The sequence below is a fragment of the Cetorhinus maximus genome, chromosome 24, assembly GCF_964194155.1.
Source record: "Cetorhinus maximus chromosome 24, sCetMax3.hap1.1, whole genome shotgun sequence".
NCBI classification, from domain to species: Eukaryota; Metazoa; Chordata; class Chondrichthyes; order Lamniformes; family Cetorhinidae; genus Cetorhinus; species Cetorhinus maximus.
In genome coordinates, this window is record NC_135902.1 from 39,357,499 (window position 1) to 39,381,871 (window position 24,373).

General features: G+C 41.4%; 1 protein-coding gene across 7 annotated transcripts in view; it reads right to left on the reverse strand.

Moving 5' to 3' along the window:
* Nucleotides 1–317: 317 nt before the first annotated feature.
* wipi1 (WD repeat domain, phosphoinositide interacting 1) overlaps nucleotides 318–24,373 on the reverse strand; it is a 67,453-nt gene continuing 43,397 nt past the window's right edge. For 5 of the 7 annotated variants that reach the window (XM_078571076.1, XM_078571074.1, XM_078571081.1 and 2 more), the window contains 5 exons: nucleotides 17,859–18,026; nucleotides 14,092–14,199; nucleotides 11,210–11,331; nucleotides 10,695–10,795; nucleotides 318–942 (listed from right to left, as the gene is read on the reverse strand). In XM_078571076.1, the coding sequence (XP_078427202.1) occupies nucleotides 895–942; nucleotides 10,695–10,795; nucleotides 11,210–11,331; nucleotides 14,092–14,199; nucleotides 17,859–18,026 (547 nt within the window). In that variant the 3' untranslated portion in view covers nucleotides 318–894. Of the gene's footprint in view, nucleotides 943–10,694; nucleotides 10,796–11,209; nucleotides 11,332–13,089; nucleotides 13,202–14,091; nucleotides 14,200–17,858; nucleotides 18,027–24,373 lie in introns of those variants that run through there. The other 2 variants (XM_078571075.1, XM_078571078.1) reach the window with 2 other exon arrangements.

Sequence of the window (24,373 nt, forward strand, 5' to 3'; positions counted from 1 at the left end):
CTTCAACAGCACCTTCTAAACCCACCACTGCCACCAGCTAGAAGGGGAAGGGCAGCAGACACTGGGTGAAAATCCTGGAACAGCCTCCCTAATAGCACTATGGGTATAGCTACACCACATGGACTGCAGCGGTTCAAGGCAGCTGCTCACCAACACATTCCCAAAGGCAATTAGGGATGGGCAATAAATGCTGGCCTAGCCAGCGATGCCCACATGACATGAATGAATAAGAACAAATATTTACTTGTAATATCTGAAATGCAAACACATTCATAACATAATATTGCATAAATCTGATTAAATAATGACACACAACATATATTGCAACATTTTATTTCTACTGCTACTTTATTTGATGAACATTATAGTTTTGTGCAATTTCATTCAAAATACTCTGACATGTTAAAATACTTGGACAGGCACTTTCGACAGCCTTTTCAGCTGAGGATTTTGCTCAAGATGATAAACTGCTACATTTGTATATGCTTAAGATATATATATATATATATTATATATAGAATAAAATACAGAGTTGGACAACATTTTCAAAGTAAGTAACATTATTATAAAACCTTTCAAAATAATAGGATTAAATAACCACACTAAGAAAATTGGTCATTTTTCTGTCCAGTGTGGCAATGCTAATTTGATTAGTTTGGTCATGTATTTTTCCTAATAACATACCCATTTTGGTTCCCTGAAAACAACTAAAGCTGGTGGCCATCATACAAGGTTGAATAATTGGGATTTTGTTTTGCTATTTTAAAAAGAGAAACACTTTTGTGTGTTAAAATTATTCCATCTCACGCGTACCGATTTCAGACTCTCTTCTTCAAATCGTGTTGTCTATAACCACTATCTTCACTCACGATACTAATCCTGTTTTTTTCAGTCTCACAACTTCTTCTTCTTCTCACTGTGGCTTCCTCGGCATGAATAAATCTACCAAAACCAAAACAAATCCTTAATTTCTATAAGGGAATGACAGGGTATGTTATAACAGGCTGTTGCACATGCACAGTCGAAGGCTACAACATGCACTGTGCCCTGGCTGGTATTAATTAGTAGTGGTCACATTATTGTTACAATCACTAAAGTGAATCAAAATATGTAAATGCTTTCGGGGTGAAAATTCTTCTCAGTGCCGTTTTATCACACCAGATAACACATTTGTGCAGAACAATTTTGTTAAACATCACGCAGAAATTTGACACCAATGTGTTATCTAATGCACTAAAAATGGAACTCGGGAGAATTTGAATGAACTACTATTTGTGCTTATTACCATTAATGTCATGCTATCATTTTATATTCCCATTTACCTTACAAGTGTCCATGCTGTCTTTATGTCCATGACATAGTACACAGTGTGGTTCAGTATACGTTAAATATTGCTAAATGAATCACCGTGGGTAATGCATTCCAGGATGTTTTCAAGAAACTATAACTGTAGCTTTCAAGCAACAGGATGCATAGAACCAATGCAATGCCATACGAAATATGTGGTGGCACAGTGCATTACAGCACTAATGCACAGAACTTGGAATGGTGGTACATCTATATTACTGAGCTCCTAATCATCAGCTGTACTGCTAAGGGGAAGCACTAGGCAAAAGGCAAGACATCTCCCCAAACAGATGAAAAACAAGGAGTCACTGAGCTGCCCCAAGACACCTTATAGCAGTTGGCTCCTACAAGACATAGGCCACCCAGCTCAGCTGTGCAGTGTGAATGGCCTGGTAAGACTAGGAATGGCAAAACAGTGAGGGGAAATCTAGCTCTGAAGAAGAGTCATGAGGACTCGAAACATTAACTTTTTTTTCTCTCCACAGATGCTGTTAGATTTGCTGAGTTTTTCCAGCATTTTCTGTTTTTGAGGAGAAATCGGCTAGTAACAACATATTACCACTATTCTTTCACAGGTAAAAACCTTTCACACATGAAAACGTTTCACCAAAACCATATTGCTAATGTCATCTGAAACACTGATTGTCGCCGCCATCGTCCTCAAAAAACGCAATTGCATTAATGCAAATCAAGATGATTGTGATGACTGAAGTTAGGTTATTCTGTTAACATTTCAGGTCTGTGATCTTTCTTCATGAGTTCTGATGAACAGTCACAGACCCCTGAAATGTTGACTCTTTCTCTCTCTCAACATCTGCTGCCAGACCAATTGAGTATTTCCAGCTTTTTGTTTTTATTTCAGATTTCCAGCATCCATGGTATTTTGCTTTTGAAAATATTATGTATTATACTAACAATACAGCACATTCTTCAGCACAATACATGTGAATCAATAATTCATGTTCAAAAATTACATTTATAGTTTGTTTTCATTATTATTTAAAGACACTGGGCTTTAGTTTCCTCCATCAGCACACTGGTTAACGTTACTTTGTGCTCTATTTTAATGTGCTTAACATAAATGGGTTAATGGCAGCAATTAGATAGCACAAAATAATTTTAGACTATTGAATTCATCAATGCACACCCAGTGCATTTTAAAACCCAGCAATGTATTTGCTATTTATTAATGATACTCCCACTCAAACATTCACATGTCTAACCCACAGGCAATGACGCAAATGATCGATTCCTCAGGCTCATTTTTGAGTTAATTACTCCTGAATGATAAATATATGAGGAAATCACAGTTGCACTACAAGAAGTATTAGTCATATCCAATTATCTATTCATAAAGAGTTTCTGATGCCCAATTACATCAGTCCAGCTGCTTATGCTCAGTAGTGGGGGGGTCATATGAACTCAAAACATTAACTCTGTTTCTCTCTCCACAGATGCTGCTAGACCTGCTGAGCTTTTCCAGCATTTTCTGTTCTTGTTGCAACTGCTTTATGGTTTTATTTTGTTTTGTGATGTGATACCAGTGGTAATATCTTACTCTCCACACCTGCTCATTTACATGTGAGTTTGAGTTAGAGAGCCAATTTTTAATTTCTTCTGCAATATTTCAGGACAATGATTATCAGACAAGAAAGGTCTGCAAGAACACGAGGCTCAGGAGATGTTCAACTCCCAGCCTCATGAAAATGCTTTCATACTGACTCCTGCCGATGCCAGTGGGAATGACGTCACTGTCTCTGTATGGGAACAGGTCTTTGCCAGAGCCCCACAGAAATGGGAAAGTTAGGGTAAGCAAGTAGGGTTGATAAATGATACCTCGTACAGAGACAGGGAGAAGTGATACCATGTAGGAATTTAACAGAAGAATGAGAATTTTAAATTGAAGCCATCAGTGCCCAGGCGTCAATGTTAATCAGCAACTCAGAGGTGATGGATGAGCAAGGCTTTATGTACGATAATACAGGCAGCAAAACTTTGAATGAGATGAAGTATTGAAGGTGGGGAATGGGAGATCAGCTGGGAAAGCATTGGATAGTTGTGTCTAGGTGTGATAAAGACATGGATGAAGGTTTCAGTGACAGATGGGCTGAAGGAACGGTGTTGTTACAGAGGTGGAAATTGGTGGTGTTAGTGGTGGGGTCAGAAGCCCACCAAAAAGATAAGCATGGCTTTGGGAGGTGACAACGCATTCGAGAACTTTGGAGACTTTTTCTTTTAAACTCTTAAGCCCTACTTTTTTGATCACCTTTTGATTATCTGACCTAATATCTCCTGACGTGGCAGGGTCACAGTTTGTTTTATAATGCTCCTATGAAGGGTCTTGGGACAATTTATTATATTGAAGGTACTATAATAAATATAAGTTGTTGCTGTTGTGGTGATGGGGCTGTACAGGGGGATGGAAGCTGGATATTTTGATATGTGGGCTAATGACATAGGTTTTGAAAGGCAGTTGTAAAGGAGAAGAATATTTATGATGTTACCTAGCATGGGGGGTAGTCAGGGAGAAGTTTAGTGGTCATTAGTCTAGTGGATTAGGATCTGGGCTTCATAAGATAATTTTGAAGAGGGTATGAGGAGAAATGAGAAAGAAAGAGAAAATTGTGATGTAAAGTCACAGCCTGAAATGTTCACTTTGTTTCTCTCTCCACAAATGCTCCCAGACCTACTGAGGATTTTGAGTATTTTCTGTTTCAGATTTCTAGAATCCACAGTATTTTGCTTTGAGAAAAATATGGGTTCAGAGCTAGGGTGATGGCGGAAGAGCCTGGGTGAAAGGTTTGGCTTATTGGGGCTGTGGGTAAACAACAGGGGCAACAGAATGGAATGGATGGACAAGAAGTTCATGAGCTCTTCATATTTGTTTTTGGAGGCAAGAAGCAAGGAAGAAGGTTTTGATGAAATGGTCGGTAGTAAGAAAAGAAGATGGTAATTTTTGGCTGAGAAGGGTGTGGCTTGAGTGCACTTGATGTAGCCCAGCCAGATCAGGTGATGGATGGTTACACTCAAAACTGTGCTCTTTGGACTTGAGGGACTGAAGATGATCAATACGGGATGGGGTTGAGTCAGTTGTTTGGGATGGGAGGAAATGTTTATTTATATCAATGGAAATAAACGATTGACATGCTTGAACACATCGACAACAGCAGAAATAATGTGGCAGTTGGAGGGCCAAAGTCTAAGCAGTTAAAGAGGTTTAGAAAGTACAGCTGTAAGTGACTGGACATTTTATTTACCCCCAGAAACAAACACAGAAAGAAGTGGAATTGGATGGTGTGAAAAGATGTGGAGGTGATCTTGTGGCGCAGTGGGTAGTGTCCCTGCCTCTGAGTCAGAAGCTCTGGATTCAACTCCCACTTTAGGACTTAATGGCCAAGGAAGGTGTGTTCATAACATAGCCAACAAGGCTGAGCATCAACTTCTAAATCCTTCCAACAAACACCAGTGGCAGGTGCTATAAGAACAGGAGAGATTCCTGGTCATCCATGCATTGGAAAGAAATAGGAGCCAGCTGCAGAATATAACATGCATGTGAAAGGGTATATCACCACAGCAACTTGGCCTCCTTTGGTGGGGGGGTGGCGTGGCGTAGCATTGCTGGCTTAGTTGGCTAGAGGACCCGTGTGAATTAGATTGGTGCCAACAGCATGGGATTAGATCCCCTTTTCAGCTGAGGTGGAATCCAGACCTGCCTCCTTGCCCTGTGGGTTGAAGCTGCCTTTGGGAAGAGAACTGAAAAAGACGACATGGGGCTGAATTTTCTCCCCGTCGGGGGGTTTTGTGGGGGCAGGCAGGAGCGAGCCTGAATCTGATCGCCGCCATTTTATGTGGGTGGGCCAATTAAGGCCCGCTCAGCGTGATGCACACCCAGAAGCGCTGAGCGCTCACTGTGTGGGCGGGGGTGGGGGGGAAGATTCCTTGAGAGGCATGCCCGAAAGAGCGCAGAGACCTCCCTGAGGCACGGAGGTGCCTCAGGGAGATTTGTTTCAGTGCTAAAGTTTCAAATAAAGGCTTGTAACACTTTTAAAACATGTCCCCTCATGTGACACTATCACATGAGCTGGGACATGTCAAAGAATAAAAGTATAAATTTGTATTACATTTTAAAGCACTTCATGAAACCTCATCCCGCCCGTGGATGAGGTTTCATGAAAAACGCGAAGGCTGCCTGGGCTCTTCGCCTGCCCGCCAACCTTAATGTTGGACGGGCAGCGTTCTTAACAGCTTTAATGACTTTCTTAATGGCCTTAAGACAGTTTGGCAGGTGTGCAGCTGCCAAACTGACAATCTAAATAACGCACTGTGACGTCGGGACGCCCGCCCGATGTCACCGCGCGTCATTTTGCACATCGGCGAGTGAGCCCTGCCCCCGCTCACCAACGGGAAAATTCTTCCCTTGGATGGAATAGGATGCAAATTCACTCTCTATTAGACTTGTCCAACAAGGGCACAGAGCAATGACAAGTTGCCTTTATTAGCACCTTTAATGTAGAAAAATGTCCAACAATGCTTCACAAGAAGGGTGGGACACTGAACAGAGTTAGTGCAAATGTTGGGTTGAGGTGATCATAGGCTTGGTTGAAGAGGTAGTTTCTTTGGAGGCTTTTGAAGTGTGGAGAGATATAGTATGGCAGAGTTTGGAAATTCCACAGTTTAGGGATATGGGGCACAATCTTCCGGTTGGTGAGCAGGGGCAGGGCCCGCTCGCCGACGCGGGATGCCGTTGGGCGGAACTCCAGATGTCACCCTGTGTCATTTCCATTTTCAGGTTGGCGGGGGCGCAGCTGAGTCAGCTGCGCGCCCGCTGACCTGTCAACGGCCAATTAAGGCCATTGAGAAACTAATTAAAATCATTAATGGACTTGCCCATCCAATCTTAAGGTTGGCGGGCAGGCCGGGAGACTGGTGGGCTTCAGAAAAAGCATGAAACCTCATCCACAGATGGGATGAGGTTTCATGAGGGTATTTAAATTTTAATAAAGACTTCAATAAAAGTTATGGATATGTCCCAACTCATGTGACAGTATCACATGAGGGGACATGTCAGGGAAATTTTTCTATCATTTGAATTGCAAATTTTAATTCGGAGCCAATCTCCCTGAGGCATCAACAGAAGGTGTCAGAGGATATTCAAATCATGGAATGCATCACAGCTAAACCCTGTCCTTACATACAAAGTCCCTTCTTGCAGGAGTAGATCAGAAGTAGGAATTTTGAACAACTTTTCTCTCTCTAACCCAGGATCCCCAGGGGAAACTGTAGCACTGTTAGTGTGCATCCTGGTGAAAATCAGGTAATTGAGCAAAGCCCAGGGATTGAGATTGTAATATTGTCATGTATGTTTTGAAGCATATGATATTTAGTGAACTAGTTGCAGATTTTAAATTCTTGAATAAATATTTGGCTAATTCAGCAACACACTGGGTTATTGTATGCTGTAATAACATTGTTATAAATTATGAAAAGCACAATTCATACAAGCGTTGTAGCCAATATTGAGACATTCAATAGCTCTTTTCTGTCCTGATTTGTAAACATAAGGAGCATTATTTAATCATAAATATATAAGAAATGTAGTTATTTTCTTTCTAGTGGCATGGAACGTACCTGAATCTGCACCTGAAGTGCTGTAACCTGCAAGGCTATGGACCAAGTGCTGGAAGGTGGGATTGGAATGGGTAGCTAGTTTTTTTATTTTTTTGCCAGTGCAGACACGATGCACTGAATGGCCTCTTTCTGTGCTGTAACTTTTCTATGGTTCTATGGAAAATGTCTTAACTCCTAAATATGGAGTATTCATCTTTGTGGGTAGGAGGGAAATTGAGGTTGACAAGTTACTAACTAGACATGGTAGTTACTTGGAGAACAAAAAAAAATGCCTTGAAATTATTTTGAAATGATAAAATCACAAAAAGGTTAACAACCTCGGAGAGTCTTGGACAATGGAGGTGTGAAGTGCAATGTACAATATCCTTCTAAATTTGTCAAGCAAAATTGGAAGAGCTGTGTGCTTCTGAAACTCAACACTGGTGTCTAAGGGTTCCAGTGTTAAGTCATTTGTGAGAAGGATTTTAAATACTTTCATCTGCAATGCTCTGAGGATAATTAAAATTGTTAAGAAACTGCTGTAAGCTCATTATGGTTTGCAAGCCATCCTCTGTAGAAAAGAGTTATCAAAGTGATAATGAGGTGGAAAAGAACAATATAGAACATTTAAATTATTTGTACACAATATCAGGGAGTCAGATTAAAAGTAAAAAAGTTACGAGGAAGGAGAGAAGCCAGATGGAGCTTTTTCACTCAAAAGGAAAGAAAACTATGGAATAAGTCATTAGGGAAATAATTAGAAGCACTAATACAAAAGCAAAAATACTCTGGATGCTGGAAATCTGAAATAAAAACCAAAATGCTGGAAATACTCAGCAAGTCAAGCAGCATCCATGGAGGGAAACAAGAGTTAATATTTCAGGTCAAGATGACCTTTTATCAGTCCTGATGAAAGGTAACCTTGACCTGAAGCATTGGGCAGAATTTTACAACCCTGTCACGGGGCTGGAACCGGTCATAAGTCCATTGACGTCAGTGGGACCGGAGAATCCTGCCGGTGGGAGAGGCCATAAAGTTCCGCCCATTAACTCAGTTTCTCTCCACAGATGCTACCTGATCTGCTTAGTATTTTCAGTGTTTTTATTTTAAATAATTCAGTTGTTTCTGGAGAGGTTAGTCTCTCGAGAAAGGATAGGTTTCCTTGTTCCTATAAATTCTAATGTTCTTGCAAAGATACAGAATTTTGCAGCATGCCCCACCTCAGCTATAACATCAGTACAAATAGACACTAAACCATTTTGATGATTTGTGCAGGATCATGTTACAAAGAATCAAATGTTCAAAGGAATCCCAGCTGAATAAATATTTCTGTGCAGCTGCAAAAAGTTGAATTGATTCAATGTTAGTTTAAGGGTGTTATTATAGATTAACAGGAAGCAGTTGTGCAGTTCACATCGGCTGTAATTATTCTAAGTACAAATGACACAACTCAAAACATGGGATGACAAATTTGCCTCTGATCAACTACTTTTCACTTTGCAAGCTAAAGGAAGGGAGCCAGCCTCAAGTGTCTGTACTCCTCTGCAATCAGATCTCAGTATTGCACAACAGATCCCAGTACCAAGGACAAATCTAAACAAGTTCGAACAGCACTTAGACACCCAGGCTGAAAGAAAAGAGAAAGTATGCCAGAAGAGATCCTTATGAGTTGCCAAAAAGACCCCGATTGGTCACAAAAACAGAGCTGCAATACATTTCCAAACTAAAGTTATCTTAGTCCCATTGAAGATAGGACCTACTGAAAACAATCAGAAACCTGGCAGTGTGTCACGGCAACCAACTGAGAGACTAACATATGACCTTAACTCCTGATCCTTGTCTATGGCTGCGAGCACCAAAACAGAGACTGTTTTCACAAAGCTACTAAAAAGTGCTGATATTCAACCGCAAATTGATGGCATAGGCAGAATAGACAGCAAATGAAGGTCGTTAAACACAGAAACTTTCAACTTATTTCCTGGCCGCAACTATATCACTCAGTGACTCATCTGTCTATTCAGTGCCACCACTATAAAGCTGCTGTGTGTTTGAATTAATGGTACCAGACACTGTCAACAGTTATAGAGCTACTAAAGTGCATGTGACGTGGATAAAAGTTCAGACACGTCTTTAGGAAATTGTGTGATAGAAGTGGAGAACACAATAACGCTCACAATCTAATTTCTTGATTAAGGAAATAGATAGCACAAGGTCCAGCATTAAGTGCTGACTTACCACTCATATATTCATACACGTCTACCACACACAAGCACTCACATTTTATTGTTACAGATGATGGTCAAAACTATGTTAATGTTGCTGCGGAACATCAATGCTGCAATGTCAGTGTAACATTCAAAGTCTTTTAGCAGAGTCCTTTAAAGAAAGTTTGAAGTCCAACCCTTGAGGGAAATACCCCCCATTTTTTTTTTTAAAGTGACATTTTACTTTGGAAAAGAAATTATTAGCAATTATTTCTGTATTAGAACTTTAAGTTACTTATATAATTTGCATGAATTACCTGGGATTGCCATATTTTTAAAATTTATACAGTTGGGGGACTGCTGAAACGTGACATTTTTAGTGGCCCCAGTTATGAGGCCATATTTCCACGAAAGTAAAGATCTGTGAGGATGTAAAGGGAAATGTACAGTGTTTTAAAAATAAATGGATTCTGGAAAAAAGGAATCAAATACTCAAATCTGACCACATATAAGCGTTCCATTTTGTTCACAGAAAGGTTTGCTGATGTTTTAATTTGCTTCATGTAGAGTCTTCAAGATTATGAAAGCTTCAATTTTCCAAATGCCAGAAATTTGCATCCGGAGTTCAGTCCTTCACTTGTACAAGTAATTTCATGCTGAACAATTAGTAAATCAGAATCTTTCTGCATTAAAATACCCCATCAATTACTGAAAGAACTAAATTAATATTTGGAGTGGCGGTCAACGCACTATTATGCAAGATGTCAGCATAATATACTGTGAAAACTGCTGAAAACAAGCAAAAATAAATAGACCAAACAAGTCTTAGGCCACTTGAATTAATTTCTTTCTGCTAATGTTTAAGGCTATTGGTCAACTCCTAAGCTACTAATTACTCAAAAGATATAAATTATCTTTTCCATTTCTCCTTACAAAATCTGTAAGGACCTGTGCAGGGTAAGGGGACAGGGGGATGCATGGGGTGTGTGGCTGACCACTGCACCTGCCACACCACCCCACTACAGCTGTGCATGAATGCTGTGAAATGAAACACAATCACAAGATTTCCAAGATGCCTGTGTACATAACAAAGACTCAAACTTTGGTACTATTAGCAACAGCAATCACATGCATGTCCTGCACTGTTTGCAGAGGTGCTGGAAGCCTATGGACTGAGGGTACATCTCAGTACTCTGAGCTTTTAGTTCTCTGGCTACTGAGGTACATCATCAGTTTACGGAGAAACACAGTTTTTCTTTGTCTATTCCAAACTGTCTAATCATAATGCTACGTGCTACAAAATACAAACGAGGAAAATAGACAACCTAAGCAAAGGATGGTTTGAAACGTGTCACTTTTGGATGCCATGCATTTCTGCACTCCTTAAATTGTTAATCAAAATGGCAGGGGTCAGCTTCACTGTGGAATGAATATGTGTGTTTTCTACTGGAATACTTTCTTCTCAGTTTCAGATTAACACTTGCCCTTGTGAGTGACAAAGTGTTGGCTCAGGCTTTAGTTATTCTGTATGCTCACAGGAGGGAATTCAGTCTCATCATCCAGGTGTAATGGTCCAGCAGCAAGCTCATGATCAGGAATGATCTCTCCGTGCAGAGCCCCCCCATCTTCAGAATATCCTGGAAGGGAACATTAACCAACAATAAAGTCTTACAGGATAGGTATAATAATTTAAATCAAAACATGTTGAGTATATTGCACTGCTTAGTTCATCTCTCAACTTGTTGTTCAACTTTATTACAAAATGTAGAGGTTGGCACACACACTTCCCTATATAATGTATTTGATAGCTTACTCCATAGACCGTAATCTCCAGAGTAATGTACTGTACAGCACACACCAAGCTCCCCTGTGTAGTATAGACCGAAACCTATTAAAATTTCATGTGTACTGTACGCCTCACAGAGCTCCATTGCATAATGTATTTTACAGTTCACAGAGCTCCCTTTTGTACTGTTGTACTTGGGACACAGGATGTGATAATCTGGTTAGTCAATAAAAAACATTACAAATGGCTGAGATTAGATTGATACCTGGCGTTGTTGATGACGAAGGCACTGTGCTGGTTTTGGCAACGGTTGCTGCATAGGTTGGTGAGGTGGGTGGTGTCAAGTCAGATTTGGCAGTGTCACTGTTGTCATCTTCACTGTGCAGCCTAAACCCGAACAAAGTGCAGAAGTCCAACATGTCAAAATATGATAGAAGCAAAAAACTGCGAATGTTGGAAATCCAAAACAAAAATACCTGGAAAAACTCAGCAGATCTGGCAGCATCCACGGAGAGGAGCACAGTTAACGTTTCGAGTCCGAATGACCCTTCAACAGTTCTGTTGAAGGATCATTCAGACTCGAAACATTAACTGTGCTCCTCTCCGTGGATGCTGCCAGACCTGCTGAGTTTTTCCAGGTATTTTTGTTCTTGTTTTATGTCAAAATGTGAGCTTTCCTCTCATATTTTCAGAGTACTGCATTAGGTTGGTGCTACATAGGGTGTACATCTTCACCTCCAGTGAGTTATTAATCATTCCCACACTGTCAGTGTTGTTGGTCCTCAAGGGAAGTTGGGAATTATTCTCACATACCCTCCCTACCACTAGTCATACAGCCTCAAAGGAAGGAGAAATATTGTATTTTCAGAAACACCCTAACCAGTCTCAGCAGGTATTTTGCTCAAACAGGGCCTGCCTTGATGTTCAGGGAATGGCTGTGATATCATTACCTATCATCACATTACAACCTAGGCGCCTTCATTTCCCATTTATTTAACTAGGACATGGAGTAATATGCCATCAATAACTTTAGTATTAAAACATTCAGATTTGAATGCCAAAATACTTAATGTAATCCTTTAAAGACGTCTCTACTGAATTGCCACATTTAAAGAGGCCCCAAAAGATTTACAACTTGCCACCATTCATCTGGGGTGAGCCTTTGGCATTCCTGCCTTAGTTAGGTAGAAAAGGGTTTGAATCCCATTTCAGATAGCCCCAAAATGTGAAGACTATAATACAGTCTCTAAATGCTGGGCTGACATCATGTGGGTACTCAAGTTTGGATGTGGTGATCATGGTAGTATCCCGTCTCTGAGTTAATAGAGTTGGGTTCCGGCCCCCCACTCCAGATAGCCACAGCTAGAGGAGACTTGTGCATTGGCTTGGAATACTGCACTGAGATTTAGTGGGGTACTTGCATCTGATGGGTTTGGGTGCCCCCCATAAAGGGTAGATGCGGCTCTTCAGACTTCGTTGCAGTACAACTAGCAGAAGAAACCCTAAAAATATATATCAAGAAGGCAAAGGAGAACTACCTCACCTACTCTTTTCTAGTAAATGGCTCAACAAACACATGTATGAGCCTGGAGTTAGGATCTGCCCTCAGTAGAACACAATAGACAGACCTGTCATCTGTTATATCTTAAAAAGTACTGATGCAGGATAGACTGGAACAGACATTTTGTGCAATCCTATGCCCGTTTTGATGTCATCAAGTTCTACTGCAATGAAATTTTGAGTGGAGAATATTTTGTTCCCATTCATGAGGTTAATAAAGCAAGACCGAAACTATGAGCACAGTTCTAATGATGGCACAATTGCCTATCCCCTCTAGCCAGCAATTATAGAGCATAAAAAGCACAATTGTTCAAGTTGCAACTCAGAAATTAGTATGTTTAGTTCCAGATTTTTCCCCTTATAATATTTACAGTGAAGGTGTACACATAGTAGGGTAGAATCCCCCTTCAAAGTTTTCATACAGCATAAATGCGCAGTACATTTATCATTTTTAAAAAATACTTCACATCGAAGTCACTTTAAAAAACACCTGAAAATTCCTGAGTTCCCGACAAACATCACACTCTGTATTATTTGTTCTTACCCTGCATTTGAGTGATGTGAAAATCTTGACAGTGTGATATCATGGTGCTATTGCCAAGCTACAAGCTAAGGCTACCTACCTTGCAGAGAATTCTTCTTGTACAGTTCCCAGTTTCCACACACTGTTAGATAGAGCTGCCACTGGACTTTGTACCTGGTGGAAACAATCAAGTGAAGGGTGACCCCTTTCTTTATGACTTAAAGCTACTATGATGTCATAAAGAAGGGTGACCCTTACGTGGCCCCTTTCATCCTATAGATAATCTAATTCTTCCCCAAAAGCATCAGTTCATTTGGCTAGCAAGAAAATAAAGAGACAATTTTGCAAAGCCAGTTGGTGGGGTTGGGCTGTGGGGGTGGGGAAGGTACATCAAGGTGTTATGCAGGATGGTCTTTCGAAGGAAGACAACAACTTGACTGGTAGGGGAATTTTATTTCTTGTACAGTTTGCAACCTTCACAACATAACTGGAGGTTAATCAAGTCCATCATAAGGAAGGAAATTTCTAAATAAAGACTGACATTCCCATAAGCAAGACAGGGCATCAGAAGCCACAAAAATCCCCAGCTAAATCTATGTATTAATGCATGTTTGGAGTACTAAATGCTTCAGTCAGCTGCACAACAAATATTTTTATGAATTTTCAATACTTAAAGAAGCCTTGAAGCTTCTTTAAGTTCACTGGTGTTGCCTGCAAGGTGATAACAATTAGAAAATAATCCACAAGATAGTGGGCAAGTTCAAGTTTACATATCAACTTGTACTCTTTCTTGGATCCATATAAAATAAATAATTGATTAGACTTTGCAACACCAATGTAAAATATAATAAAGATCATATGGCACACTTATATTTTGCACTGCGGTACCTGTAAATGCGTTCTGTTCCGGACGCTGTTTCCAGACCCTTTTTGCAAAATGGTACTATAAATAAATGCAGAGTGCACCGTGCGTGCTGCAGTCAGATTCTTTAGGCACTCAGCAGCTCAATCAGCAGTCCTTAATTTTCTAAAAACTCATTGCGAAATGTAGAACGAACACTCACCTGTGTTTTTTTATGAGAACACATTCTCCACCATCATGAGGGTCCAAGTTGTAAATGTACAGGAATCCATCTGAGGCGGCAACAAGAAGTCGAGGTAACTTCTGAATCCTGTTTACCAAAGCAATGCATTTACTAAACCCCAAAACAGCACAGCAATACACTCACCACTATTTAACAACAACAATGCATAGCCTAACATACGGCCTGGAATGGTCTTCTCAGCACCCTACTCCTCCTTGGTCATAAATGCTCCAAAGAACATGTTTATAGTTTCATTATAAAAACTGCATGAAAGAAAATCATCCTGAATAAATAAAAAGGAAAGAGCTCAAATTTATCTGGTACCTTTCATGTCCTCGAAAGTCCAAATCTGGCAATCAATTTGCACACACAAGTTTTTGAAAAAACAAAATAGCAAATGAGGTAATGGGTAAATCTGCTTTATTGATTGTTAATTGCTCCAATCAATTCTACTTCACTGCATCCAAAGTTGGTGCAAGTTTTACTATAGAACTAATATTATAAGATGAAATTATTATAAAAAAACGTGGACAGAGTGTATGGTCGGGAATTTCCTCAGAGTTGCTCTTTCTCTGCCGATGTAACTTGGCCAGAGATGTGGCAGGACCTTATTAGTGTGTGGAATCATCGTTTCTGGCACACATGCAGTGAAGTTCCATTGGCAGAATGGGAGTAGTTGTAAGGAAATGTATCTCCTATAACTTTAATGTAGGGAGTGAAGGACATCTTGATGACCTGGTCCAATTATCTCCCACTCCCAAAGGTGGTTTAATATGGAGACTACATTTGACCCTGTTCTTCACATTTGCAACAACACAACAGATCAACTGGTAATACGAATATAAATTTGGGTTCAGACCCATCTACAGTTTTGGGGAAGAAGGACCTGCAATTATAAGACCTTATTCACATCTCAAATATCCCAAATGTTAATGAATTGCTTTGAAGTGCATTATGGAGGCCAAATGCAGAGCTCGGAAACAGAAAATTTACAGCACAGGAGTCCATTCAGCTCATTGTGTCTGTGCCAGCCAAGAAACAGCAATTTAGCCTAATTCTACTTTCCAGCTCTATAGGTCACAGCTCCTAAATGCGACGAGAGTTTCTGCCTCTACCGCCCTTACAGGCAGTGAGTTTTAGACCCCTCATCAAACTTCTGGTGAAAACATTTCTCCTCAACTCCTCTAGAATCCTTCTGCCAATTAATTTAAATCTATGTCCCTTGGTTATTGACGTCACTGTTAAAGGAAATAGGTCCTTCCTGTTCATTCTATCTAAGCCCCTTGTCATTTTGTACATCTCAATTATATCTCCTCTCAGCCTCCTCTGTTCCAAAGAACACAATCTCAGTCTATCCAATCTTTTCTCATAGCTAAAATTCTCCATTTGTAAATCTCCTCTAGTACGATCACATCCTTCCTGTGATGTGGTGACCAGAAATATGTGCAGTACTTGAGCTGGTGTTAGCAGTCCTCCAGCCATGTCGCCATGAAGGATTAGAAAATGAAGGTCAGAGTCTCTGCTATTTCCTCCCTGGCTTCTCTTAGCAGCCTGGTTGCATTTACTGCAGGCCTGGCAATTTATCCACTTTCAAAGAGGCTCAACCCCTTAATATTTCCTCAGTCACTATGTTCATACATCCAATATTTCACACTCATCCTCAACATATGTCTGCATTGTTCCCTCTCTTTTGTGAAAGCAGACAGAGTATTCATTAAGACCCATAACCACATCATCTACCTCCACACACAAATTATATCAAAACCACACTCTACTGCTCTTTTCTTAGTTTTCCTTATTTTGCACACTGCAAGATTCCACAAACAGCAATGAGTAATCAGTTGTTGGTGATACAGCTGATACCAAGAAAACTTACTGCTTTTCAAACAATGCCATGGGGTCCTCAACATCCATCTGAACAGCAAAACAGGCAGTCCTAGAGTGGAGTTTGAACCCACAAATTGCAGGGGTCCCTAAGCCTTGGCTGTGCAAACCTGTGTCCAAACTCTCTGGAGTGGAGTGAGCCCCTACAGGGAAGAGAGCACGCATTCCATATCAGGTAAACTGATACTCTGTCTGTTGTGGGTTTCTCAGTAGCTTAGTTTATAGATTCATACCTATTGATGGTTTTATGTTGGATCAGATATTCAAGCTGCCAAAAAAATAAACAATTCTCTCCTCCGTTTAACTCAAGGTCAGAGAAAGAAAACCTGAATTGAAACCACACCACAAAGAAAATCAGCAAACTCCTGAGAAACTCTTCTCCAGCCTACTGCAAGATGTCACCGGAAATATCTCCAGGTAAGGCTGAATTTGCATGGGACAGGCAAAAGCAAATACCACTTGAGGCACATGTCTAATGCCTGTCTGCTTCATACAGTCAGTAGGCTCAGAGCATGCACCACCCGGCTAACCCCACCCCCCCCGCCCAATGTTGGGGAGGATTCCATTAGGGAAAGGGAAGGATTGCCCAGGACCAACCCCTTCTGTGTCCAACAATTTCCTTTTCAGACCCTTGTGAAAGGGTGGGGACTATAAATTGCTTTTAAAATCCCCCACTGGCTGCTTCCCTGGTCTGAACACCACTGGTAGTGCCCACTTTCAACTACCGGAGTCCGAGTGACTCAGTTGGTAGTGCTCCTGCCTCTGAACTAGAAGGCCCCAAGTTCGGGTCCCATTTCAGGACTTGTTGGCCACTGAAGTGAGTGCTCATGTGCTTCAAAGTAGGTTGCTAATTAGCCTACAAAATCTTTCCATCATGCCATACCATTGGGAGTTCTTGGGGAGAGAGCAAAGTTACAGGAAATGTTTAGGGTGGGGACTGGAATGACAGAGCTCTCAAGGACAGTGAAAAGAAATCTTGGAGAGACTTAGAATGCTGAGGTATAGAGGAATCTGGGTGTCCTTGTACGTGACTAACAAAATTAGCCTGCAGATGCAGCAAGTAATTAAGAAGGCAAGTCCATTTTTACTGAAAGGGGGGTGGAGTATAAAAGTAGGGAAGTCTTGCTGCAACTGAACAGGGAATTGATGAGGCCACACCTAGAGTACTGCAAGTTGAGCAATATAGCCATTGGAGTTCAGAAGGATGAGGGGAGATCTTATTGAAACATATAAGATTTTGAGAGGGGCTTGACAGAGTAGATGCTGAAAGGATGGTTCCCCTCATGGGTGAATCAAGGACTAGGGGGCACAGTTTCAAAATAAGGGGTCTCCCATTTAACACAGATGAGGAGGATATTTTTCTCTCAGAGGGTTGTTAATCTTTGGCATTCTCTATGCCAGAGAGCAGTGGAGGTTGGGTCATTGAATATGTTCAAGGCTGAGTTATCTACTAAGGAGTCAAGGGTAATGGGGGGGCAATCAGGAAAATGGAGTTAAAACCTCAAATCATCAGCCATGAAACGTTGACACCCCAGCACGACCGAGTAATAACAGGAAACCAGCAGAAACCTAAAGGATTTTCAGCCCCACATGGTGCCAACACCTCAGGGATGGACATTTGCCTCAATGATGCTACCCAATTTCAAGTGGGATCATAGTGCAAATGGCAGGAACGTATATTAGGATTTTCTTTTAGTGACAGGTAGAATATATAAGGAACTAATGCGATAAGCACTTACCCTGTGGATGGATGAAACTACTTGTAGCAAGTAGGCTGGACTTAAAATGTTAATAATCTACAGTTACAAAAACTACTAGCTTTAGCAGGCATCTCCAGTTATGTTTTTGGCATGTTTACTCACATAGTAAGCATACAGATGCTCCTTTGCCCAGAGAAGTTGAGACGTACTGTTGCAAATGCTCGATCCTGGTTTATTATGCCCGATACCTGGGTAGGGAGGTAGTTAGTGGCTGCCATAAACATCTTCCCCATATATCCACTCCAAGTTGGAGACTCCTCCTGGGGCCTGCTGTAGTCAAGACCACATTTCAGAGAGCAGAAACTTGATATTATGTATGTCAGTCTGTATTACATGAGTATTATTTTTCTTTTCAGCTCAATGCAAATGAGTATAAGGTCAAACCTATTTTAGAAACTGTGATAGGTCACATCCGTGTAATAATACTGCAGTGAGTTAATGCCATTTGGCATTTTCCACATAATGGTGAATAAAATTGTGAAGAAAGAGCATGCACCTATAACATCAATAAGGGCCATGATCAAGGCACAGGATTAAATGTTCACTTTCCTGTTAATTTGCACGTCTCCCTTTCAATTGTCCAATGGCTTTGCAGGACTCTTTTTACAACGTCTAATCGCTTGCCTTAGTCAAAGGGCTCAATGCAGCTTTGAGTCAAGGAAGGTGTTTGGTTACAGACCAGTGTAGCCAACAGACTGAGAATGCAGGGAAACCACTCAAAGGCTATGCCCGATCTCTGTTTAGGGGAACTGGAATTTCTTTTATCCATTCACGGGATATGACTGTCACTTAGAGGGCCAGCATCAATTTCCCTTGAGAAGCTGCTAGCGAAGGTACTCTAACACAGCAGGAGGGAATTCCATAATTTTGACCCAGCAACAATGAAGGGAGAATTATATATTTTCAAGTCAGGGTGGTGTGTAACTAGGAGGCGGTGGTGGTGTTGCCATGCATTGCCCTAGTCCTTCTGTGGTAAAAGGTCATAGTTCGGCTGGTGCTGACGAAGGCGTCTTGGTAAAGAAGCCTCAAAAAAATAGTAAAAATTATAAGCTGTGATACTTCTACGTCAGGAGTCTGGCAATGTAGATTAAAAATGACAAGACAACCAACTGATAGAAAATATGAACATTTGTTTTTGAGTTCACCTGTATAGATTTGCTTTCTCTAATATTTTGCTAACAAGGATAGGTTGAGACAGGAAGTTGCCTGTCTCAGGGAATTTTATAATTGTGCACATGATCGCACAATCTCTTAAAAAAAATGAGCACAGTTACTGGGTGTGTGGCTCAATTTGATTGGTCCCAGTTTTACGCAGGATAACAGATGAAATAAAAAAGGTTATGTAGTGTCTCTATGTGGTGGAAAAATGCACTGCAGCAAAAATGGTCCTGCAGTTAAGGGTGCAGGAACTGCAACTATTGTTATCAGTTGAATAATTTAAATTTTTTGCTTGGAATCTTGTAAAAGCCTGATTCGGGATTGAAAGTGCATGTGGAAAATTTTTATATTGCTGTTGAATAATATTATAAAATAGCAGTAAGAGGGGCAAGGGAGAATATTTTGCATTATCTCTTTTACACCTTTGCAATATTCCACATTTCAAATACTCCTCAAAGTATTCTCATGTCTCTCAGCTACTGTTGGGGGGAATTTTAACCCATCAAAAATGGATGGGCTTGGATCAGCTCTGATATTTGAAATGTTAAAAATGTCAAACTTGAACCCAACCCACCTACTTCCAGTTTTGAGAAGGGCAGGATGTTAGAGTGTGGTTGTGGTGGGGGTGTGGGGAATGACCACTCCACTCCCAGGAAACAAATCCCTTACTTAAACATTTTATTACGTCTCAGATAAAAGTCTCCGATATTAGTTTGACTCAGTTTAGCTGTAACCCTGGCTGGCTGGCCGGGTCTCCCTAGTCTTGGAAAACCCAGCACCGAAAAAGGGAGATGAGGACACCTGGAACCAGCAGGTAAAGCACCTTTCCAGCGCCATTGGAGTGCTTCCCTCAAACAGCTGAACGCTCCAGCTTCTCAATCCCCTTGCATCCCTCTGCGATCTTTCCAATTTCTCCCTTCCTGCTCTCCACTCCCCAGCTGCAGCCTCCAATCTACTCTCCACCCCTGCCTTTCCAATCCCTCCCTCCCGGTTTGCTGCTCATCAGCTGGCCTGGTGGCAAAGGGAAATAGAGGCTTTAAATTTTGCAGTGTTTGAGGGGAACCTGCTCTTCAGGATTTCTCAAATGCAAACTTACTCTCCCCCAACTTCCTCCAGGTAAATATTGGTGCCTGTGTCTCTGATCTACCAACAAGTGGGCCATTTTATGTGGAGAGACTACAGAAGCTGGGATTGTTGTACTTGGAACAAAGGAGGTTAAGGGAGATTTTATACTGTTCAAAATTATGAAGCGTTTTGACAGAGTAAGAAAAAAAGGGAAAAACGGTTTTCATTGGCAGGAGGGTAGGTGATAGAAACAAAGAATGGTTACAGCACAGAATAGGGCCATTTGGTCCATTACTGCAAGAGCAATCCAGCTAATCCCACTCCCCATCCATTCCCCAAAACCCTGACATTTTTTTCCATTCAAGTACTTATTTAATTCCCTTTTGAAAGCATCAATTGCCTCCACCCACTTGTTCAGGTGGTACATTCCAGATTACAACCACTCGCTGCATTCTCCCCCCATGTCCCATTTATTTGTTTATCACCTTAAACCTGTGTCCTCTGGTTCTCGACCCTTCCCCAAAGGGAGCAGTTTCTCTCTAAGAAGGATTAGGTGGTGATGGCCAATACCTCTGCAATTTGCACCCTTACTTACCACTGCATCCTAGGATGCATTTCATCCACTCTTTCCTTCATCATCCAGAGAGCTCTGATTTTGATTGCTCTATCTTTCGCCCTTGTGGGAATGTACCCGAACCATCTCCTCTTTAAAGGCTACCCATTGCTCGATTGCAGTTTTGCCTGCTAATCTTGGATTCCAATTTACCTGGATCAAATCCTAACCTGCTGAATTTGGCCCACCCCAAATTAATTAGGCCATTCGGCTCCTCGTGCCTGCTTGGCCATTTGATAAGATCATGGCTGATCTGTCTGCGGCCTCAACTCCACTTTCCTGTATACCCCCTAGACCATTTGACTCCATTGTCAATTAAAAATCTATCTAACTCAGTCTTAAAAATATTCAATGACTCTGCTTGCACTGCTGTCTAGGGAAGAGAATTCCACAGACTAATGATCCTCAGAGAAAAACAATTTCATCTCCATCTTAAATGGGAGGCCCCTTATTTTTATATTGTGCCCATAGTTCTTGTCTCTCCCATAGGGGAAACATCTTCTCAGCATTCATCCTTTCAAGTCAGTTCAGTATTTTGTGTTTCAATAAGATCGCTTCTCGTTCTTCTAAACTCCAATGGATACAGGTCCAACCTGATAAACCTTTCTTCATAAGATAAGCCCTTCATCCCAGGAATCAGCAAACCCCTTCATCCCAGGAATCAGTAGACTGAACCTTCTCTGAACTGTTTCTAATGCAATTATATCCTTTCTTAATTAAGGAGACCAAACCTGTACACAGAACTCCAAATGTGGTCTCACCAATGCCCTGTACAATTGAGGCAAAACCTTCCTATCTTTATATTTCATTCCCTTGCAATAGGAACTTAGGTCTTAAGAGCAGGAGTAGGGCATACAGCCTTTCAAGCCTGCTCTGCCATTCAATAAGATCATGGCTGAACTGGGTGTGGTCTCAACTCCACTTTTCTGTCTGCACCCATAACTCTTGACTCCCCTTGCCTATCAAAATTGTCTAACTCTGCCTTGAATAAATTCAATGACCACGGCTCTCTGGGGAACAGAATTCCACATACTAAGGACCCTCAGAGAAAAAAACTCTCATCTCAGTCTTAAAAGGGAGGCCTCTCATTCCTAAACTGTGTCCCGAGTTCTGGTCTCTCCCACAAGTGGAAACATTCTCCCACTATCTACCCTGTCAAGTCTCCTCAGGATCTTATAGATTTCAATAAGATCACCTCTCATTCTACTAAACTCCAAAGGGTATATGCCCAACCTGCTCATCCTTTCTTCATAGAATAAGCTTTTTATCCCAGGAATGAGTTGAGAGAACCTTCTTTGTACTGCTTCCAACGCAATTATGGCCAGAAATTTCCCCCTCAGGGAGATTTGTTTCAGTGTTAAACTTTTCAATAAAGGATTTTTAAGCTTTTAAAACATGTCCCCTCATGTGACACTATCACATGAGCTGGGACATGTCAAAGAATAAATATAAATTTTTATTAATTTTAAAACAGTTCATGCAACCTCATCCCGCCCGTGATGAGGTTTCATGAAAAATGCGAAAGCCGCCTGGGCTCTTCGCCTGCCCGCCAACTTTAAGGTTGGACGGGCAGCTCATTAAGTTGAGTTAATTAGGTTTTAAATGGCCTTAATAGGCCTTTGACAGTTCGGCGGGCGCACAGCCGACTCGGTTACACGCCCGTCAAACTGGAAATCTAAATGACGTGCAGCAACGTTGGACCACGTGTCATTTTACGTATCAGTGAGCGGGCCCCGCCCCCCACTTGCTGACAGGAAAATGCTGCCCTATATCTTCTTTCAAATAAGGAGACCAAAACTGTACACAGTATTCCAGATGTGGTCTCACTAATGCCTTGTACCACTGCAGTAAAGCTTCCCTGCTTTTATATTCTGTTCCCTTGCAATAAACGCCAAATTATAATAAACAACAACATTTCATTTGCCTTCTTAATCACTTACTGTACCTGGATACTAGCTTTTTGTGATTCATGTACCAGGACACCCAGATCCCTCAGTACCACTGTGTTCTGCAATCTCTCTCCATTTCAGTAATATTCTGCTTTTTTATTCTTCCTGCCAAAGTGGACAACCTCACAATTGCTCACATTATACTCCAACTGCCAAATTTTTGTCCACTCACTTAACCTAGCCGTATCACTTAACCTAGCCGTATCATTTTTGCAGACTCCTTATGTCCTCTTCACAACTTACTCTCCTATCCATCTTTGTGCCATCAGCAAATTCAGCAATCATGCATTCAGTCCCTTCATCCAGGTCATTGATACAGATTGTAAATAGTTGAGGCCCCAGCACCAATCCTTGTGGCACTCCATAACTACAACTTTCCAACTTGAAAATGACCAATTTATCCCGACTCTCTGCTCCCTGTTGGCTAACCAATCCTCCACCCATGCTAATATGTTACCCCCAACACTTTGTTCTTACTTTGCATAGTAACCTTTGATGTGGCACCTTATCAAATGCCTTCTGGATATCCAAGTACAACACATCCACAGGTTCATTACATTAACCATGTTGTTTGTTACTTCCTCAAGGAACTCTAATAAATTAGTCAAACATGATTTCCCTTTCATGAAACCATGATAATTCTGCTCGATTGCATTAAGATTTTCTAAGAGCTCTGCTATAACCTCATTAATAATAGCTCCTAGCATTTTCCCTATGACTGATGTTAGGCTAACTGGCCTGTATTTTTCTGCTTTGTCTCCCTCGTTTTTTGAATAGAGGAGTTACATTCACTACTTTCCAATCTGATGGGATCTTTCCAGAATCTCAGGAATTTTGAAAGATCACAACCAATCCGTCTACTATTTCAGTAGCCATTTATTTTAAGACCCTAGGGGGAGAATGTTCTCCCCGTCAGGCGGGCTGGGCAAGAGCGGGCACAGGCGGGTGATTGCCACCTGCTGGGCGCCTGCCATTTTGCGTGGGCAGGCCAATTAAGGCCCGCCAGCGTGACATGCACCCGGAAGCGCTCAGTGCTACCTGTGTGGGCGGGGGAAGGGAAAGTCAGGGCCTGTGCTCTTTTGCACATGTGCGTGAAACAGCGCAGAAATCTCCCTGAGGAACGGAGCTGCCTCAGGGAGATTAAGGAAAGTCATAACAATTTGATAAATAAAATAAAATAATTCAGACATGTCCCCTCATGTGACATTGTCCACATGAGGTGGGACATGTTTATCACTTCACATGAAACAATTATTAAATTAATAAAGCCTTCATGAAACCTCATCCCGCCTATGGATGAGGTTCCATGAAAAATACGAAGGCCACCTGGGCTCTTGCCTGCCCGCCAACTTTAAGGTTGGACAGGCAGCTCTGTTAATTACTTCAATTAGTTTTTAAATGGCCTCAATAGACCTTTGGCAGTTTGGCAGGCGCGCAGCCGACTTCAGAGCGCGCCCGCCGAACTGAACATCAGAATGACACGCAGTGACGTTGGGACGCACGCCCGACGTCATCATGCGTCATTTTATGCATCGGAGAGCAGAGCCCGCCCCCACACGCCGACCAGAAGATTCAGACCTAGGATGCAGGCCGTCAAGTCCTATGGACTTGCCAGCCTTTAGTTCTAATAGTTTTTTCAGTATCCTTTCCCTGGTGACGGTAATTGTTTTAAGTTCCTCCCTCCCTTTCACACTTTGATTTACAGGTATTTCTGGGATGCTATTTGTGTCTTCTACATAAAGAAACACAAAATATCTGTTCAACGCTTCTGCCATATCCTTATTTTCTATTATTAATTCCCCAGACTCGTTCTCTAGAGGACCAACTCCCTC